At 37.3% G+C, this 14,305-nt stretch overlaps 2 protein-coding genes across 3 annotated transcripts; both read right to left on the reverse strand.

The window, feature by feature from the left end:
• On the reverse strand, window positions 1,487–4,135 carry LOC105175845 (U-box domain-containing protein 30-like). The gene has a single exon (XM_020698380.1). It carries the CDS (start codon window positions 3,403–3,405, stop codon window positions 2,053–2,055), a length of 1,353 nt encoding a protein of 450 aa, XP_020554039.1. The 5' UTR covers window positions 3,406–4,135; the 3' UTR covers window positions 1,487–2,052.
• Window positions 5,510–12,702, reverse strand: LOC105175847 (protein ROOT HAIR DEFECTIVE 3 homolog 2). 2 transcript variants are annotated; one of them, XM_011098457.2, is made up of 22 exons: window positions 12,390–12,702; window positions 11,599–11,665; window positions 11,346–11,448; window positions 10,768–10,838; window positions 10,321–10,384; window positions 10,182–10,247; window positions 10,052–10,099; window positions 9,896–9,958; window positions 9,749–9,805; window positions 9,505–9,663; window positions 9,357–9,425; window positions 9,185–9,276; window positions 8,770–8,848; window positions 8,142–8,307; window positions 7,806–7,930; window positions 7,383–7,645; window positions 7,216–7,312; window positions 6,966–7,133; window positions 6,784–6,888; window positions 6,491–6,585; window positions 6,309–6,405; window positions 5,510–6,173 (listed from the first exon to the last, which is right to left on the reverse strand). In XM_011098457.2, exons 1-22 carry the CDS (start codon window positions 12,544–12,546, stop codon window positions 5,922–5,924), a joined length of 2,463 nt encoding a protein of 820 aa, XP_011096759.1. In that variant the 5' UTR covers window positions 12,547–12,702; the 3' UTR covers window positions 5,510–5,921. The 2 variants fall into 2 exon arrangements, with proteins under 2 accessions (XP_011096759.1, XP_011096761.1); XM_011098459.2 differs by lacking the exon at window positions 12,390–12,702 and having other exon boundaries at window positions 11,351–11,448.

Here is a 14,305-nt window from a genome sequence, read left to right on the forward strand (position 1 = left end):
TGCAAATGCCAAAAATCATGGAAGGATTCTTATATGAGAACTAAATCAAACTCTTTCATGGATTATAGATTTTTTGTTCAAATTTTAACCACATTTTATTAATGAAAATTAGTTTATTTGGCAAAAAAACATTGCTATAGTTTTTCTGTTTTAACAGATTATATTGGAAATATTAATTGATTTTTGCAATTTGTAAATTTTGAAATTGAAGTTAGGAAGAGATAAGATGAAATAGAAAGAGCAGAATCACCATAATTGATTTTTGAGGAAATTATTGAGTACTATTGTTGGATATACTATTTTTTTTTTTTAGATACACTTACAAGATAAGTGTGTGGTGTATAATAGTCCCTAATCAATTAGTCATGGTTTGTCACCTCTATATGTTTCCACCAAAGTGAAGTTTGTCACCCCCATCTATTAGATCACCCCTAGATAGATATATTTGCTGGGAGACTGCTATTCTGTGCAGAGAATAACCACCCATTTTACACTTATAATTACTTTTAGTGTTGCTTATCTTGCAACGGAGTATTTCTTCAAAAGGCCAGTTGCAACTGTCAGTAGTATTAGTTATTAATGCTTGCATGTTTTAACTTCAGTTTTCAAGTTACTTGCTGCTTACAATTTAATTCTATGTCAGCTGGCGATTGCATGCGTTTTTTCAGGTATTAATCACATGGCAGGAAAAAACACCTGGTCTGGGTTTGTTTTATGTATTATATCTTATTAATAACAGTGGTTGCATAAGTATTTATCTGTCTTTATTGTTTCCTGCATGGCTATTGGTTTACGTGATTACATGATCCATGATTCAAGATTTTGCAGGAAATAAAGATGACGTCTTATTTGTTAAGATTGTCCCATGTAACCTTAACTTGATGAGAAGAAGATCAAAATGGACTGGTTTTCGTTCTATCATAGTTCTTAGCTGCCCCATTAAGCACTTGAATGGGGATGTTCTTATAAGCACCTAAAATATGCAGCAACTCCAATGTCAGGAGTGGCATCATCACAATTCTCAAGAGCACAACTTGTTGATATTTCTCAATCAAGAATCACGCAATGTCTTGGCAAAGGAGTTCACCTGGGAATGGGTTTTATTGGCCTTGTTAGAAGCCAAATTGCTACATTTGCGTCTACATTTGCAGCACACGAGAATGAGAGAGTCTTTAGCAGCCCCCAAATTGCTAGTATTAGGCATACACACACCTTAGCTCCAGCATGTGTGAAATTATTACCTAATGAATTTGACCAACGGGCAATATCTTGAGCCTAACCATTCAAATTTACATTAATAGCATGGATTGGATTTATTTGGACATCAGACTATCTTCAATATGTCTGCAAGAGAAAATTGTCATTGATTTTGTTTCTCCTGGGCCAAAAGCAGTTTCAGGACAAAAGTTTAGCACGCTGGCCTACGGAGATACTCACATCTTTGACGCTGGTGCCAAAAATAGCAAATGAAAATTATCAACTGGTCTCCAAGAAAAGGGAGCTGTGCACATGAACAGAAAATTGTGGATAATTGTACATATTGAATGGATGGAGCCAACAGAGCCCGCCCCTTTTTACTACACACTACACTCTGTAAGGCCAAAACAAAACTTCTACAGAGGAAAATTGGAGGACCTTGAATCCTAAGAATCGAGAAATGTGGAGATTCATGGAGCAAGCAACTGCTCAACAATTACAATTGCAATTGCAAGCTCCACAAAGAACCATGATGGCCGAAAGCGTGCTCTGGCTACAAGCCATTGGCACTTTATCTTTATACCTTTACAAATGAAATCATTTTAGGAACAAGGCTTTGCAACTGTAGCCTAGCCTCCTTCCGGTGCTTATTGGAAGGTTTACGTACAATATGGATCTCCACATTTTTCGATCAACAACTCAAGAGATACATACAGGACAGTAAATTTTGGCATCTTACCACCATGTTCTGCAAACTTCTTGCTGACTTAATCTGAGAGCATAACAACCACATTTGGCAGCATTGACCTTTTTGCCAGAGGTGGGGACGTGTATAAGATTATCAATCTTCAGTGTTCATTGGATTGTCCTGGTCAGTTTGCACTTGGAGATGAAGATTGTATCGGAATAATTCAGACTGCAGAGCTTCAATAGCTCCGCTGCCCGCTGCTTAAGTTCGGGACAGCAACCACTCTGGATTACAAGAAGGAGCTTTGCTGCAAGACCTGCATCCACGGCTATCAATGAGCATTCATCGGGGGAGAGTTTGCATACGGACCATAAGATCGATAGAGCATATTCTGTACAGCTTTCAGAAATTCTCATCAGTAGTTTGACCATATTGGGTATAGTGTTTGGACAGTCCTTCAAGGCCTGTTTCCCTTCAGGTACAGACGAAAGAGCATTCAATGTGAACAGCGCTAACTCCAAGCACTCTGGATTCAAGAGGGGAATCAGTTCTACCAATTGAGGTATTGCTCCTATGCTCACAATCAAACTCCGGACTTGCTGATGCATGCTGATTAACTTGAGAAGACCGAGCCCTGGCAAATGTCCATTAGGGTGTCTCTTATCCCTCACCAGCCTCATCAAAGCAACCAGCAAACTATGGCTTGAGACAATTTCTGATCGGAAATCTTTCTCCTCCATCAATGTTTCGATCACTCGAATGCAGTTGACTTTAGTTTCCAAGGACCCTTCATTCAGAATATCTACAATGGATGATACTTTTGCAGGTTGCATCAAATTTGTTTTCGACTCAGAACTTAGAGCCAAATTCACGAGAATTGCTACAACCTCAGAACCTACAGCATACGAAGTGAACGGGCCGAGTAAAGATGAAAGAAGAGCCACCCCACCTTCATCAACAACCGTCTTCCTAGCAGTTGAATGACTCGCCACAACTTGCTTCAGCTCCTTGAGTGTTTGGATTCTTGCCTGACCCTTAACTCTTTTAAGGGTGCTGAGAAGCTCTGATGCCCTTCCTTGGGCATCTTCAGATCTCTTCTTCATTTGCACATACTTCTGAGAAAACCAAGTATAGATTAAATGGTAAAGCGTCTTGTTCGGTGTAACTGTATCATCCCAGAGTTCTTGCATAGTTGTGGGGCAAGTGTAGTGCCCCAAGCTGAACCATTTGAGAATGTTGGACTTCTCATAGGTTTGCCCGGTGCAAAGGGTAACAGGGTCTTGCATGGGTTCAAGAGAAATAGGGCAAATAAACACCGACGGAACTTCAGGTAAATTTAGCTCTTCAATCATCTTCTTCAGATCCAACTTCTCCCCAATTCCACCACCGTAACCCCCACCCGCAACTCCACCCAAGACTCCATCTTTAACTGCAGTATCTAGATCTAAAATACGCCCATCTCCACCACCCTCGAACCCAAGAAGCCCCCCATCCTTCTTTGAAGGCTGAAACATAGGCATCTTGGCAACCCACCCTCAGGTAGCTGAAAAAACTGCCCAATTACTAAATAACACGAGCCCCTTGTAAAAAGACACCCCAGAATCTGCACACCCCAAGCCTTTCAAGAAAGCACATTACATCTACCCTCACTACACATGTGTTGAGTTAAAAAGGATAAAGAAAGAATGAAAACTTGCTCAAAGTAATTCGCTTTCATTGACATCAACAAGCAACAATGTAGTCTTTCAAAGGGCACATCTTTTATTTTCTCTGTCTCTCTCTTCACTTTATCCGTTTTTCTCTTTTCGTGGTCAAAAGACTCTTCACAGTATCATCATACAACACATGATAGAGTATTCATAATCAACACTCTTCCCCAAAAATCATTTCTTTCTTCCTTGTCATTCAAGCCTCAAAAGAGTTGAAATCGCGCAAGAAACGGGACTAGATACATAAACAAATCTAAACTAAACAGAGATCCAAGAAACAAAAAGACTTAAGAAGATAAGAGAGGGGCAGATCAAAAAGAACCTGTGCTGTGAAAATGAGGATGGGAAGTAGGCAATCCAAGCAGAAAAAGAGATAATTGGAGAGGAGAGAGAAAGGGCATCTCCAGCAAAGGCTCCTATGCTCAGCTCTTGTTTTTCTTTTCTTCTCTTTCCTTTCCTTTGTGTTTGGGGCCAGACCCACTTCTTCTTGTTGCCTACAGAGCCTTGACTCGATACAGAATAATAACCCTATTTTATGTTTGCTAATCTGGAACCAGAAATTAATAATTCAAATAAATACATATACATTTGTCTCGAAGTAGCCAAAAAATACGAATTCCCATAATACTGTGTATTTTAATACGAAAAAAGGGTAAAATATTATTTTTTAATGAATAGGGTACAATAGAAAAGTGGGAGGGCAGCGATGAGAGGAGGGGACACTTGACCGCCGTGACAGTGTTGCTTTGACTGTACGCCTCGGCCTTTTCCCGTGTGGCTTTGACTGCTTTTTGCACTTTGCTTCCACTTTCCGCCAATCACCTACTGACACGTCAACCACCTTCTATTCTAATGATTATTTTTCTTCATTTTTAGTTAATACTCAAAAATCATGGTAATATGGGTTTCAATTATATTTACACATTTTTTTTTAAAAATAAAATTAATATGAAAATGATGGTGGTGATTATTATTTATTTAAAGAGAAAAACGAATATGATGTTGACCGGGGGATGGCGTAACCGGTAGTTTTGCTTCCCCATCGGCCCCCGCGCCGCACGTGCAAGCCATATACTGTTTTTATATTGTGTAGGAAGGATAATATTTAGGAGTAAATGGTACGAAAAAATAAGAATATGTACATAGGACTCCTCGCCCTACAATTACAAAACACACTCTCTCTCATTCCTTTTTCAAATTTCATACACAAACAAAGTATATATATCCAGCAGGTGTGGTGTGAAATAAAATCTCTTAACACATGAGATTGAATTTGAAGAGGAGGTGGGCACAAGTGTCTTTTCACTTATTTTTATTGAGAATTAATAAAAGGAGGTTGACCGTGACAGTTTGGTTTGACTGGACTGCTTTTAGCAAAGCTGTTTGAATCTACAACTCACCCTCACCACTTTTTCTTCTTAATTAATATTTAAGCATTAAATATACTTTGCATTTATGATATACATCTATTTTGTCTCCTTTATATCTCTCAACTATCAAACTTAATTAAAAAATAATTTCGCATTCATAAAATAAAAATACTCTTCTCACTTACCCCTATACTTTTTATTCTACTTCCTAAAATATATTTTATTAAAATATGGTGATGGTGATGGTAATGGTGTTTCATTAATTAATTCTGATTTCTAGGATTAAAAAAAAGAGAGTGCGAGTTCCCGCGCTGTTCTCTCTCTCTCTGATTGGCACAGTGCACGTGCGGGGAGGGCATCCTTGCTTCTACCTGTACGTACATTTGTTTAAAGAGTCTCTTCTCGTGACTATAAATTTGAAAATAAGTTGTGATTTGGGTATATTTTATGTAATTGAAGCAGTAATGTATCTTCATACACAAATCGATTAGATGAAAATGGCATTTGTGCGTCTTAATGACACCTCTCCTTCCCATACAAATGTATTGAAAAAGTGGGGTTCATTACAAGTGGAGCAGAATGAAACTTCTCATTCCAACTTTAATGATTTCAGCTCCTAAAACAAATGTGTATATACATCATCACAAGATCAAATTGCAAGTCAAAACGGGTCCACATTTCCATTATTGCGTAAACCAATTTACATTGATAGTTCGGATTGTGTGAACCCCAAATTTAACTTGAATAACTATTTCTTTCTTGTGTGTGTTTTTGGCAGGGTATGGGCTCCAGCAGACATACAAGTATGGCTGATTCCTTCACTCCGCAGCAGCCTCAGCATTCACCAATAATTTGTCCCCCACCATCTTACATCTCCCATGCTAACACCACCGAAATCCAAAGTTGAGAGTGTTGATAGAAATATGAGAAACAGCTACTCACTCAGCATCACCAATATCAAGACATCTCCTTTTCTTCTTTATGTGATACTCTTCTCTTAATAATCTGAGGGCTCGAGTATTCCAAACTAGTTTCAGTTGAAACGGATGAATCTGGAACTGAACTCGATACTGATTCAGGTTGCCACGTTTGGTTTCTGAAACTCTGTGAAGGTAAAGCTTCTCTGTCATGCCCTTCAGCAGCAAGTCTACTCAATATATTCATGACAGCAGGGAAGAATCTCGTAGAGAGCGCGATAAGCCCAGCAAGCTGCCAAAAATTCAGAATTATCAGGAATGTACAAGTGTTGCTTAAACTCCTCTTCTTCCTTAGTAAAACTAGGATAAATGGAGCGATCGGTATGCCCACCATATACATGTAAAATGAACACTAGTAACTACTTACGATGCCATTTTGAAACAACCCTGGAATATCTGTCTGTACCCATATGGCTTTCCCAAGCAAGTATGTAACAAATAATACAAGAAGGTAAAGAGGATTCCTGTTTCAACAGCAAAAGATACACCACAGTTCAACAATACTTGTCACCAGAAAAATGAGGTGTAAAACTATGCACTAGGATTTACCTTAGAAGAAGCATGAATTCATTGAACCCAAGAACAATCATCGCCATGATTGCCCAAGGAGGAGGTAACCAATTGTTTCCACGCTTGTATGCCTCCTATAAAAAGCAGAATTCATCGTTCAAGAAACACCATCAGATCAGTATATTTCCTTTGTTTTCGAGATAAAATAAAACAATTACACAAAAGACAAGGAAAAGGATTATAACAAAAATCAAAATTGCTCCCAATATTCAATCCATGAAATTAAAACATTCGTTATGAGAAACCCCAAGGGACTCCATGGGTCACTAAACCTGAGCAGAAATCGCTTGGGTGACTGTATACTCAGTTTCTGCCTTAAACTGTCTCCACAAAGCTTTGCATTGCACTGGTGTGATCAATGTTTTGTCGGGAGGGACCTATCACAGATTACAACTTATGAGATACCAATTATAATAAGCATACAGTAAATATAACAAAGACTGATCATCAAGACCTCTTCCCATGTGCTTGAAGCAAGAGGATCTCCAGAAACTCCAACATCCCTACTCTGGGAAGAGATGGTATCTGTTCTGTCCATAAGTGTAGAGAAAAGCACATTTTCTACCGTATCTGGTCTATCATCCAAACGGACTGCAGCCATTGTGGACAAAAGCTTCAGTGACTGCAAAGAATAATTTCTCACTTCAGTAAGGGGCAACCCAGAGATCCAAATAATACTCGGATAGCATGTCTTCTGAAATTACCTCACAGCGGGCCTCCTTCATAATTGCTCTAATGTCTTCTTTTCCTGTCCAAACCCTTGGCATGGAATCCTGGTCATGGTTGAAGACAGTAGCAAACCTGAAAGTTCCCCAAACATATGTGAGAACAAGGTTAAACAAAAAGAATGCATAGAGAGACTTAGGCCAACCTATCTTTCATGCGAATAAGAACTTTCCCAGATTCCTCTCTTGATTTCCTCTCCACCAACTTTCTAGCATATTCCTTCAGATCGTGCAATATCTTGTCCACTGTTTCCTGGTCCAATTCGAATCCAGCAACAGCAGAAAGGAAGTCTGATGCAGCTGCGTCACTCTCACGTTTTAGGACACTTCTAACAGAAACCCATGTGTCTGGCCCACCAGCTTCAAAAAGGGACTCCAATGGTTCAGAAAGTGCTCCAGAAAGTCGCTTCTGCATATGCAATTAGTTTAATCCAGTAATATGTTCCAACAATTTCTCAGCCAGGGTTCCATGTTTTTGCTCTTTTTGGGAGAGAAAAGCAGAAGGGAAGACATGTGACAAGACCTAGCCACAGACCAGAATAGAATTCCATTTAACCAAGAATAAATACCTCAAACTCAGCTTGTAGTTCCGACAACTTCTCACCACGAACAACAGAAGCATGAACTTCAATATCACGGTGAAGTTTTTCACGCACTTTCGAAGCATCCCAATTTGCCTGCTGTATGGCAGCATCTGAAATTGGATAAAAAGCATGGTATGACAAATGATGCAGTTGATATGTTGTCAATAGAGGAAAAAGTGTCACTAGCTGTTGCCATCAAGTAAACAACCAAAACTAAGAAAAGCTTTACGCTATGTATCATATAACAGGAAAAATTTGCAAAGCTAAGATATCTCTGACGGTGCATGCTTGTATAAGTTGGATGTAGTTTTTATGCTGCACCTGAACACCCCTGATCAAACTCAAGCATAGCAGACTGCTGGCATGTACGAACAGATGCAGCAAATCCTTCTCCTCTAGACAAACATTTTTCCAGTCGAACCCCAAAACTTTCAAATGCATTTGCACGTAGATGGCCCAACATGGTTATATAAGCAGGATAGACCAACTGCAGAATACATAACTATTATCATAATTACTCACTCATTAACAAAGTAATACATATGCAATGAGTCATCAATCTAAAATATAACATGACATAAGCAAATTGGAAAAGAAAATGAACAAAATTGTAGTATAAGCAAGTGGGGCTGTGGGGGAGGGGGGCGAGGTGGATATAGCCTGCCTACCCTACAGCTATCTTCTGAAATTGATGATGCTGAAAAGGAAAAACAGAAGCCCGCTTTAAGTATGAAGGAAAACATCTATACTACAAAGCAGAGACCAATACCCCAAAAACTACATAAATTTTGCATCACCAACAAATGCGCACATGTTTAACTTCAACAGAAACAAAAGGTAGACTACATAGAAATTTTTATTTATTCACTACATGTCCAAAAGCAATTCAACAGGATTACATGTATTAACATCGTTATATAAACTAAACGCATTTAAAATTGTTACTGGCCTGCAATGCTTTTGACTCCAGGTATTGACGTTTCGCATTTCTCACATCTTCTTCAAAATACGCAGATTCCATATCATATCTGTCAAAGATGAAAATATAGCATTTAAGCAAGAGCTTAATATATTGTTCAAGAGTTCCTCAGCCCACAGAAGTTGTAGGCTTGTAGCTTAATTTTATAGCAGATAACAATAAGCCAAAGTACTTGTACTAAATCATATAAGTACAATAATTCATTGACCCCATCCACACTACCTAATATCAATATCCTGAAAATTAATCTAGCATTGCAAATCCATGAATAAGATGATTGTCAAGCAGAAACTCGTTAATACAAGAGGATCCAACTTCATGAATAAAAAGAACACTTTCCGAAAAGCCTCTTATAAAATAGCCACCAGAAATCATGCTAACTTACTCAGAGAGATATGTCTTCAAGATTGAGCTTATACTTTTCCCAAAGCCTGAAACAGCACCCGTTTTTACAGCTTGTTCCAGAGCTAACCAATCCTGTCTTGGATTAAGAATCAGTCATTGCCTACTTGATGGCATACCATAGTAATTGTGAAGTTCAGAAAGAAGGGAAACACCTTATCAGATTCCAAGCATCTGAACTTCTCATTGGCAATCTCTTCACACCGCACAGTAGCAACCATGACCTAAGGACAATAGAGTTACATGGTTTAAGAAAACAAAGAACAATCTAATCCTGCTCCCAAAATGAACATGAGTGTATACCTTGTGAGCCGGAAGGTCAAGGTCCTTATTTTCTTTGATAATTTTCCATATTTGCTCTGCACTGAAAGAAAATCCTGAAGCAGGGACAACACCCCGTCTATCACCAGCAAGTCCGCCAGGAGATATAGAATGGAAAAATCGCTGCCTAAGTTGGGCGACCTGTAACACAGTAACTGTTGTAGTAATAATATGCATTAAACTCTCTAGGAAGCCAATAGAGGTGTCTGCAACTCAACAGAGCTACCTGCTCCTTAAATTGTTCTTCCTTCTCCTCATAACTGGCCAAGGCAATAACTTCCACCTACAAGTCCAAATATGACAAGTAAATAAGAAACAAACACTGGAGAAATAGTTTTATCAAAAAAAAACATGAGCTAGAAATTTTTCTTGCATTGAAAAATTCACTGAGAGGAGTGTCCTTGTATGCTTGAGGTTTATGTACTGTTTGCCATATCTGAAAGGGCGGAAGAAAAAAAAAATCAGGCCTTAAAAAATTACAATGAAGAACAAGAACTTCAATGCATTAGAATTTTTTGGCCCAATTTACCTTCTGGACATCCTCTCTCAAGATAGGCTCCAAATATTCAAATGGGGTCTACGTGAATATAAGACAATAATCAATTCAAGACAAAACTGTAGGCTATAATAAAGAAGAATACTAGGCTCCTTAAGCTTACCTTGGTTTTGTCACGTATGACAAACAGAAGTGTTGTTTTACGAGGGCTAAATAAGCGCATCATAACCTATCAGAGAATGAAGGCTATCATGAAAAAGATCAGAATAAGCAATAGCCATCTTAAATGTGCAGGTATGCACCTGAAACACAGTTTTGAGAAGAGGCTTATTGGCAGCCTGTTCCCGACCAATATCATGGCACCACCTACAAACATTAGTAGACACATGAGAATTAGAGAAGTTCAAGTCTTCCTGACAGCTAATTAAATTGCATATCAACCAGTATCATGCCTCCCAAAGAAGTCCTAATTATCACCCAACTTCAATAGCGAAGTAAAGATCAGCAAATTATACAACAGCTGATGGTAGTCTAGACAACTGATTGAGAACTTAGAACCAAACAAGATTCGACAATTTACAAGAACCTTCCTGGGACAAGTGTATCGTGTAATGGTATTCGACCCGGATGAACAAACGTAGTTAGCCAAGTTCCCAGGTGGAGGACAGGTTAGTTTGGGACGGATCAGGCAGAAATTGGCATGCAAAATATGTTTCCTGGAATCTAGAGCTAAAATTTGGGAAACTTACATGTTTATAATGACAATGTCGGCGACTGCTAGAGCAAAAAGTGCACTTTGTTTCTCAAATGTTGTATCGTCCTGGAATCAAATAGTTAACACCAATGAATGTTGAGTCCCAGTTGTCCAGCACTAGAAGATGAATCTAACACATGTATGCAAGCACTCACAATTTCAGTTACTTCCAAGACAGTATTACTTAAACAGAGTTCATATATTTCATTTGTTAAGTATCCTCTTCATCAAGAATGATGACTCAAGAATGCTAACACCCATGTGCAGATGTACACAACACTCATGGTTTAGCTGGCAAATTTACTTTCATTGCAGTAAAAAGCAGAGGTAGGAGTAACATATAAGATACATTTACACTTCTAAAATCATCTAAGGAACCATGATGTTGTATAGAAATCAGAGACCCAGTGATTGATCATGAAGTATAAACTTCTGACCAGTAACAAATCCCAATGACACCCACTAAATATGGGCCTAAGTTGGTTTCTTTCATTGACTCGTCCATATAGAAAACCAAAATGAATTGTCGCCCCAAAGTAACATAGAAAAGAAAAATGGAAGGAAAAAAGATACCTCACCCCTTTCACGGCCATCTGTACCCTCCAAGTCCATGACAATTGTGAACGGCTCGATACCAACAGCCTTCGCTATCCATACGCCCTTGGTTGTCTGGCTCCTGGTCAAATGTAACCAAAAGCAATTAGTATTTAACAAACTGTGTGCTGCTTGATTATCGCTCAATTGGGACATGATAAAATCAAGAATATTGATGCCTCCGGTACATGTAAAATGCACCAAAAACCAAACTGAAGGCAAATAGTCTAACCTTCCCTTGAATGCATCCATCTCCCTGAAGTTTGTGTAAAACAGATGATTCAACAACGTACTTTTCCCTGTGGAGTAGGCGACTTAGTAATTGTTATAAATGATTAAGTAGTACAAACAGAATGCTTACCATTTTTCCACCATTCAAAACTTTCAATTAGTACTCTGTGATTGTGACAACCATTCAGACCATTAATCAATTCGGAACCATCAATTAATCAAGACTGTGAAAACCATATCGCAGTGGTCCACTGGTCAAGATCTCGAGTTGATTACAGTTTCAAACTCACAAGTAGCTAATAAGGATCAACTATCCACAACTGTCAATCAAGATTTCAAGTTGATCATGGTAAACAAACTCACGACTATCAATAGAACAATTCACAACTATGAAATGATGATTTAAGCAGAGTCGTACAGATTTAAAACTATAATCAAGATTCAAGTTAATGATGACCATGCACAACACAACTGTCATTCAAGATTTGGCGAGGGTCATGGTAAACCAATTCACAACTATGAAATATTCAGGACTTCAAGTTGATCATGACAGAATAATTCACAACTATAAAGTCAAGATTCAAGTTGATTCTAACATCAAATTGAAAATTAAACCAAGACTCAAGTTAATGATGACCATGCGAAACTGTGCATCGAGATTCCAAGTCGGTCATGGTAGACCAATTCTTTGTTAACCGCCAGAAAACTTTGTTACACTGCTCACTCGAAGCCACAACTTGTGCCAAGAAAAGTTGAAGAAGCATCAAAGAGCAAGTGAAAAGCGATAAATACCACTACTCTGGGGGCCCATGATAGCAACAACCGCATATGAGAGGCCGCACTCATGAAGCTTGACGGAGTTGATAAAATCCCGTAAACCCGGCGCATTAAATTCTCCGTCACCGGCAATCAGTTGCGTGGGGCAAGAATCATCCGCCGTCTCAGCCATCAGCCCAGCGTGTGAAAGACTGTTGTAAGAAATTCTTCCAAGAACTGGAGCGTAGGCAAGTTGGGAAGAAGGTAGAAAAGGTTAGAAGGTTTGGAGAAGGAAAGAATAGGGTGTGGTGTAGCCTAGATTCGCGTGATTATCAAGTAATTAATGATGTCACACTCACACTCCAAAAACCCAACACTAATTATACTCGAAAACTTCCCAACAAAATTATAATTTAAAACCTAAAAATATTGGACATTAATCACCCAAAAAAAAACATATATATGACATGCTCAATTTCAAAACCTTCTCCATAAATTTTGATAGGAGACAACAACTTTATATAAAAATTTAACAAAAAAAAAAAAAGGAAAATCTTGTGTAAATTTATATTAATACTCTTAAAATGGTCATTTTTTTGTCAGGAGAAAGAATAAAAAAGGTGTTGATTTTGAGGATGGTAGAGTGTAGGGCACTAATTATCCGTAATGTTTTTAGTATGTCAAAGTCAAAACTTAGTTTACAAGCATTCCTCCTCTTGCACAACAACTCAAAATATAATATTCTAGACGAGCCGTCTTGAAAGAATAAAATAAGTATGATATGTTTAAGTTGTGCATTGAGAGATAAAAATTATTATTTATTATTAAATTATATCGTTTTTATATATATTTATGTATATATGTATGTATTTATGCTAAAACAGTTAAAAACACCTAAATAAGATATTCTTAAATGATGACAAATATTAGGTATATTTTGATTCGTTTTGAAGATAATTTGAAAATAAAAACAAACATATTGAATGTTTTGCTAACTTTTATTTTAAATATTTTATAAGATATTTTATGATTGAGTTAATAGCTTTTTCTCGAGATTATGTATTTTATTTATTTTTTGAATACTTTCATAAATGTTACACATAAGTTTAACTCTAAATAAAAGTTTAATAGATAATTTATCTTTTTACAAAATTTTAGATTTTGACATGAAAATTAATACAAATATAATCTGATATTGAATTTTCATACGACGTAAAAGATAGTATAAAATATATTGAAGTTAGTATTGGAATATAGACAAAACAATGAGAATATTTATGTTTTATAAATAAATTTTCAAGAGTTTACTAACTTTCAAATATTTTATAAAATATTTTGAGGGATTTATAAATTTAGACAAAAATAAAATATTAATTTATTTTTGTATCATCAAAATATAAAATTTAGATGCTAAGCTAACACTAGGGCTGGCATGAGTTAGTAGTTGATAGCTATAGCTTTCTTTCTTCTTTCAGTTTCACTACTGGTTTTGGGTCTCTTCAGTCAGTCCTACCGTGTATGATAAATCTAATTCCCAGAGGCCCACTGAAATAAACTGAATTTGGGCCTATCAAGGGCAGATACATTGGGCCTTGTCGGTGCCTGTATCTTACGCTCTCGTTGGTACGTAGAATATTCATTAATTAAGAAGAAAAAGTAATAATTTGAATAATTCTGAGAATTTATGATGTAATGATATCATGATATATATATATATATATATATATGAGGAAAAAATAATGTCGGAAGGAGAAGGTTAGTAGCATTTTGCTGTGTTGAATATATCTATGTATATGAAGAAAAATACGAATGTCACGTATAGTATAAGTATGGTATAGTATTGTATCGTATGGTATATAGGTGGAATAATTACTAGATATGATTGCATTGCGTGGGGCCCATTTAGTAAAATGTAAGCATATTGGGGGGAGGGGGGGGGGTGAAGGTAAAAA

This window comes from Sesamum indicum, linkage group LG12 (assembly GCF_000512975.1).
Source record: "Sesamum indicum cultivar Zhongzhi No. 13 linkage group LG12, S_indicum_v1.0, whole genome shotgun sequence".
Classification (NCBI taxonomy): Eukaryota; Viridiplantae; Streptophyta; class Magnoliopsida; order Lamiales; family Pedaliaceae; genus Sesamum; species Sesamum indicum.

Bases quoted from the DNA above. Each gene is read 5' to 3' on its own strand.
- LOC105175847 (XM_011098457.2), bottom strand. From the start codon at position 12,546: ATGGCTGAGACGGCGGATGATTCTTGCCCCACGCAACTGATTGCCGGT. The intron at 10,100-10,181 runs GTAAGCTTAAGG...ATATTCACGTAG, and splicing joins TCATACGTGACAAAACCAAG to ACCCCATTTGAATATTTGGA. The intron at 9,806-9,895 runs GCAAGAAAAATT...TTGGACTTGTAG, and splicing joins CTCTCAGTGAATTTTTCAAT to GTGGAAGTTATTGCCTTGGC.
- LOC105175845 (XM_020698380.1), bottom strand. From the start codon at position 3,405: ATGCCTATGTTTCAGCCTTCAAAGAAGGATGGGGGGCTTCTTGGGTTC.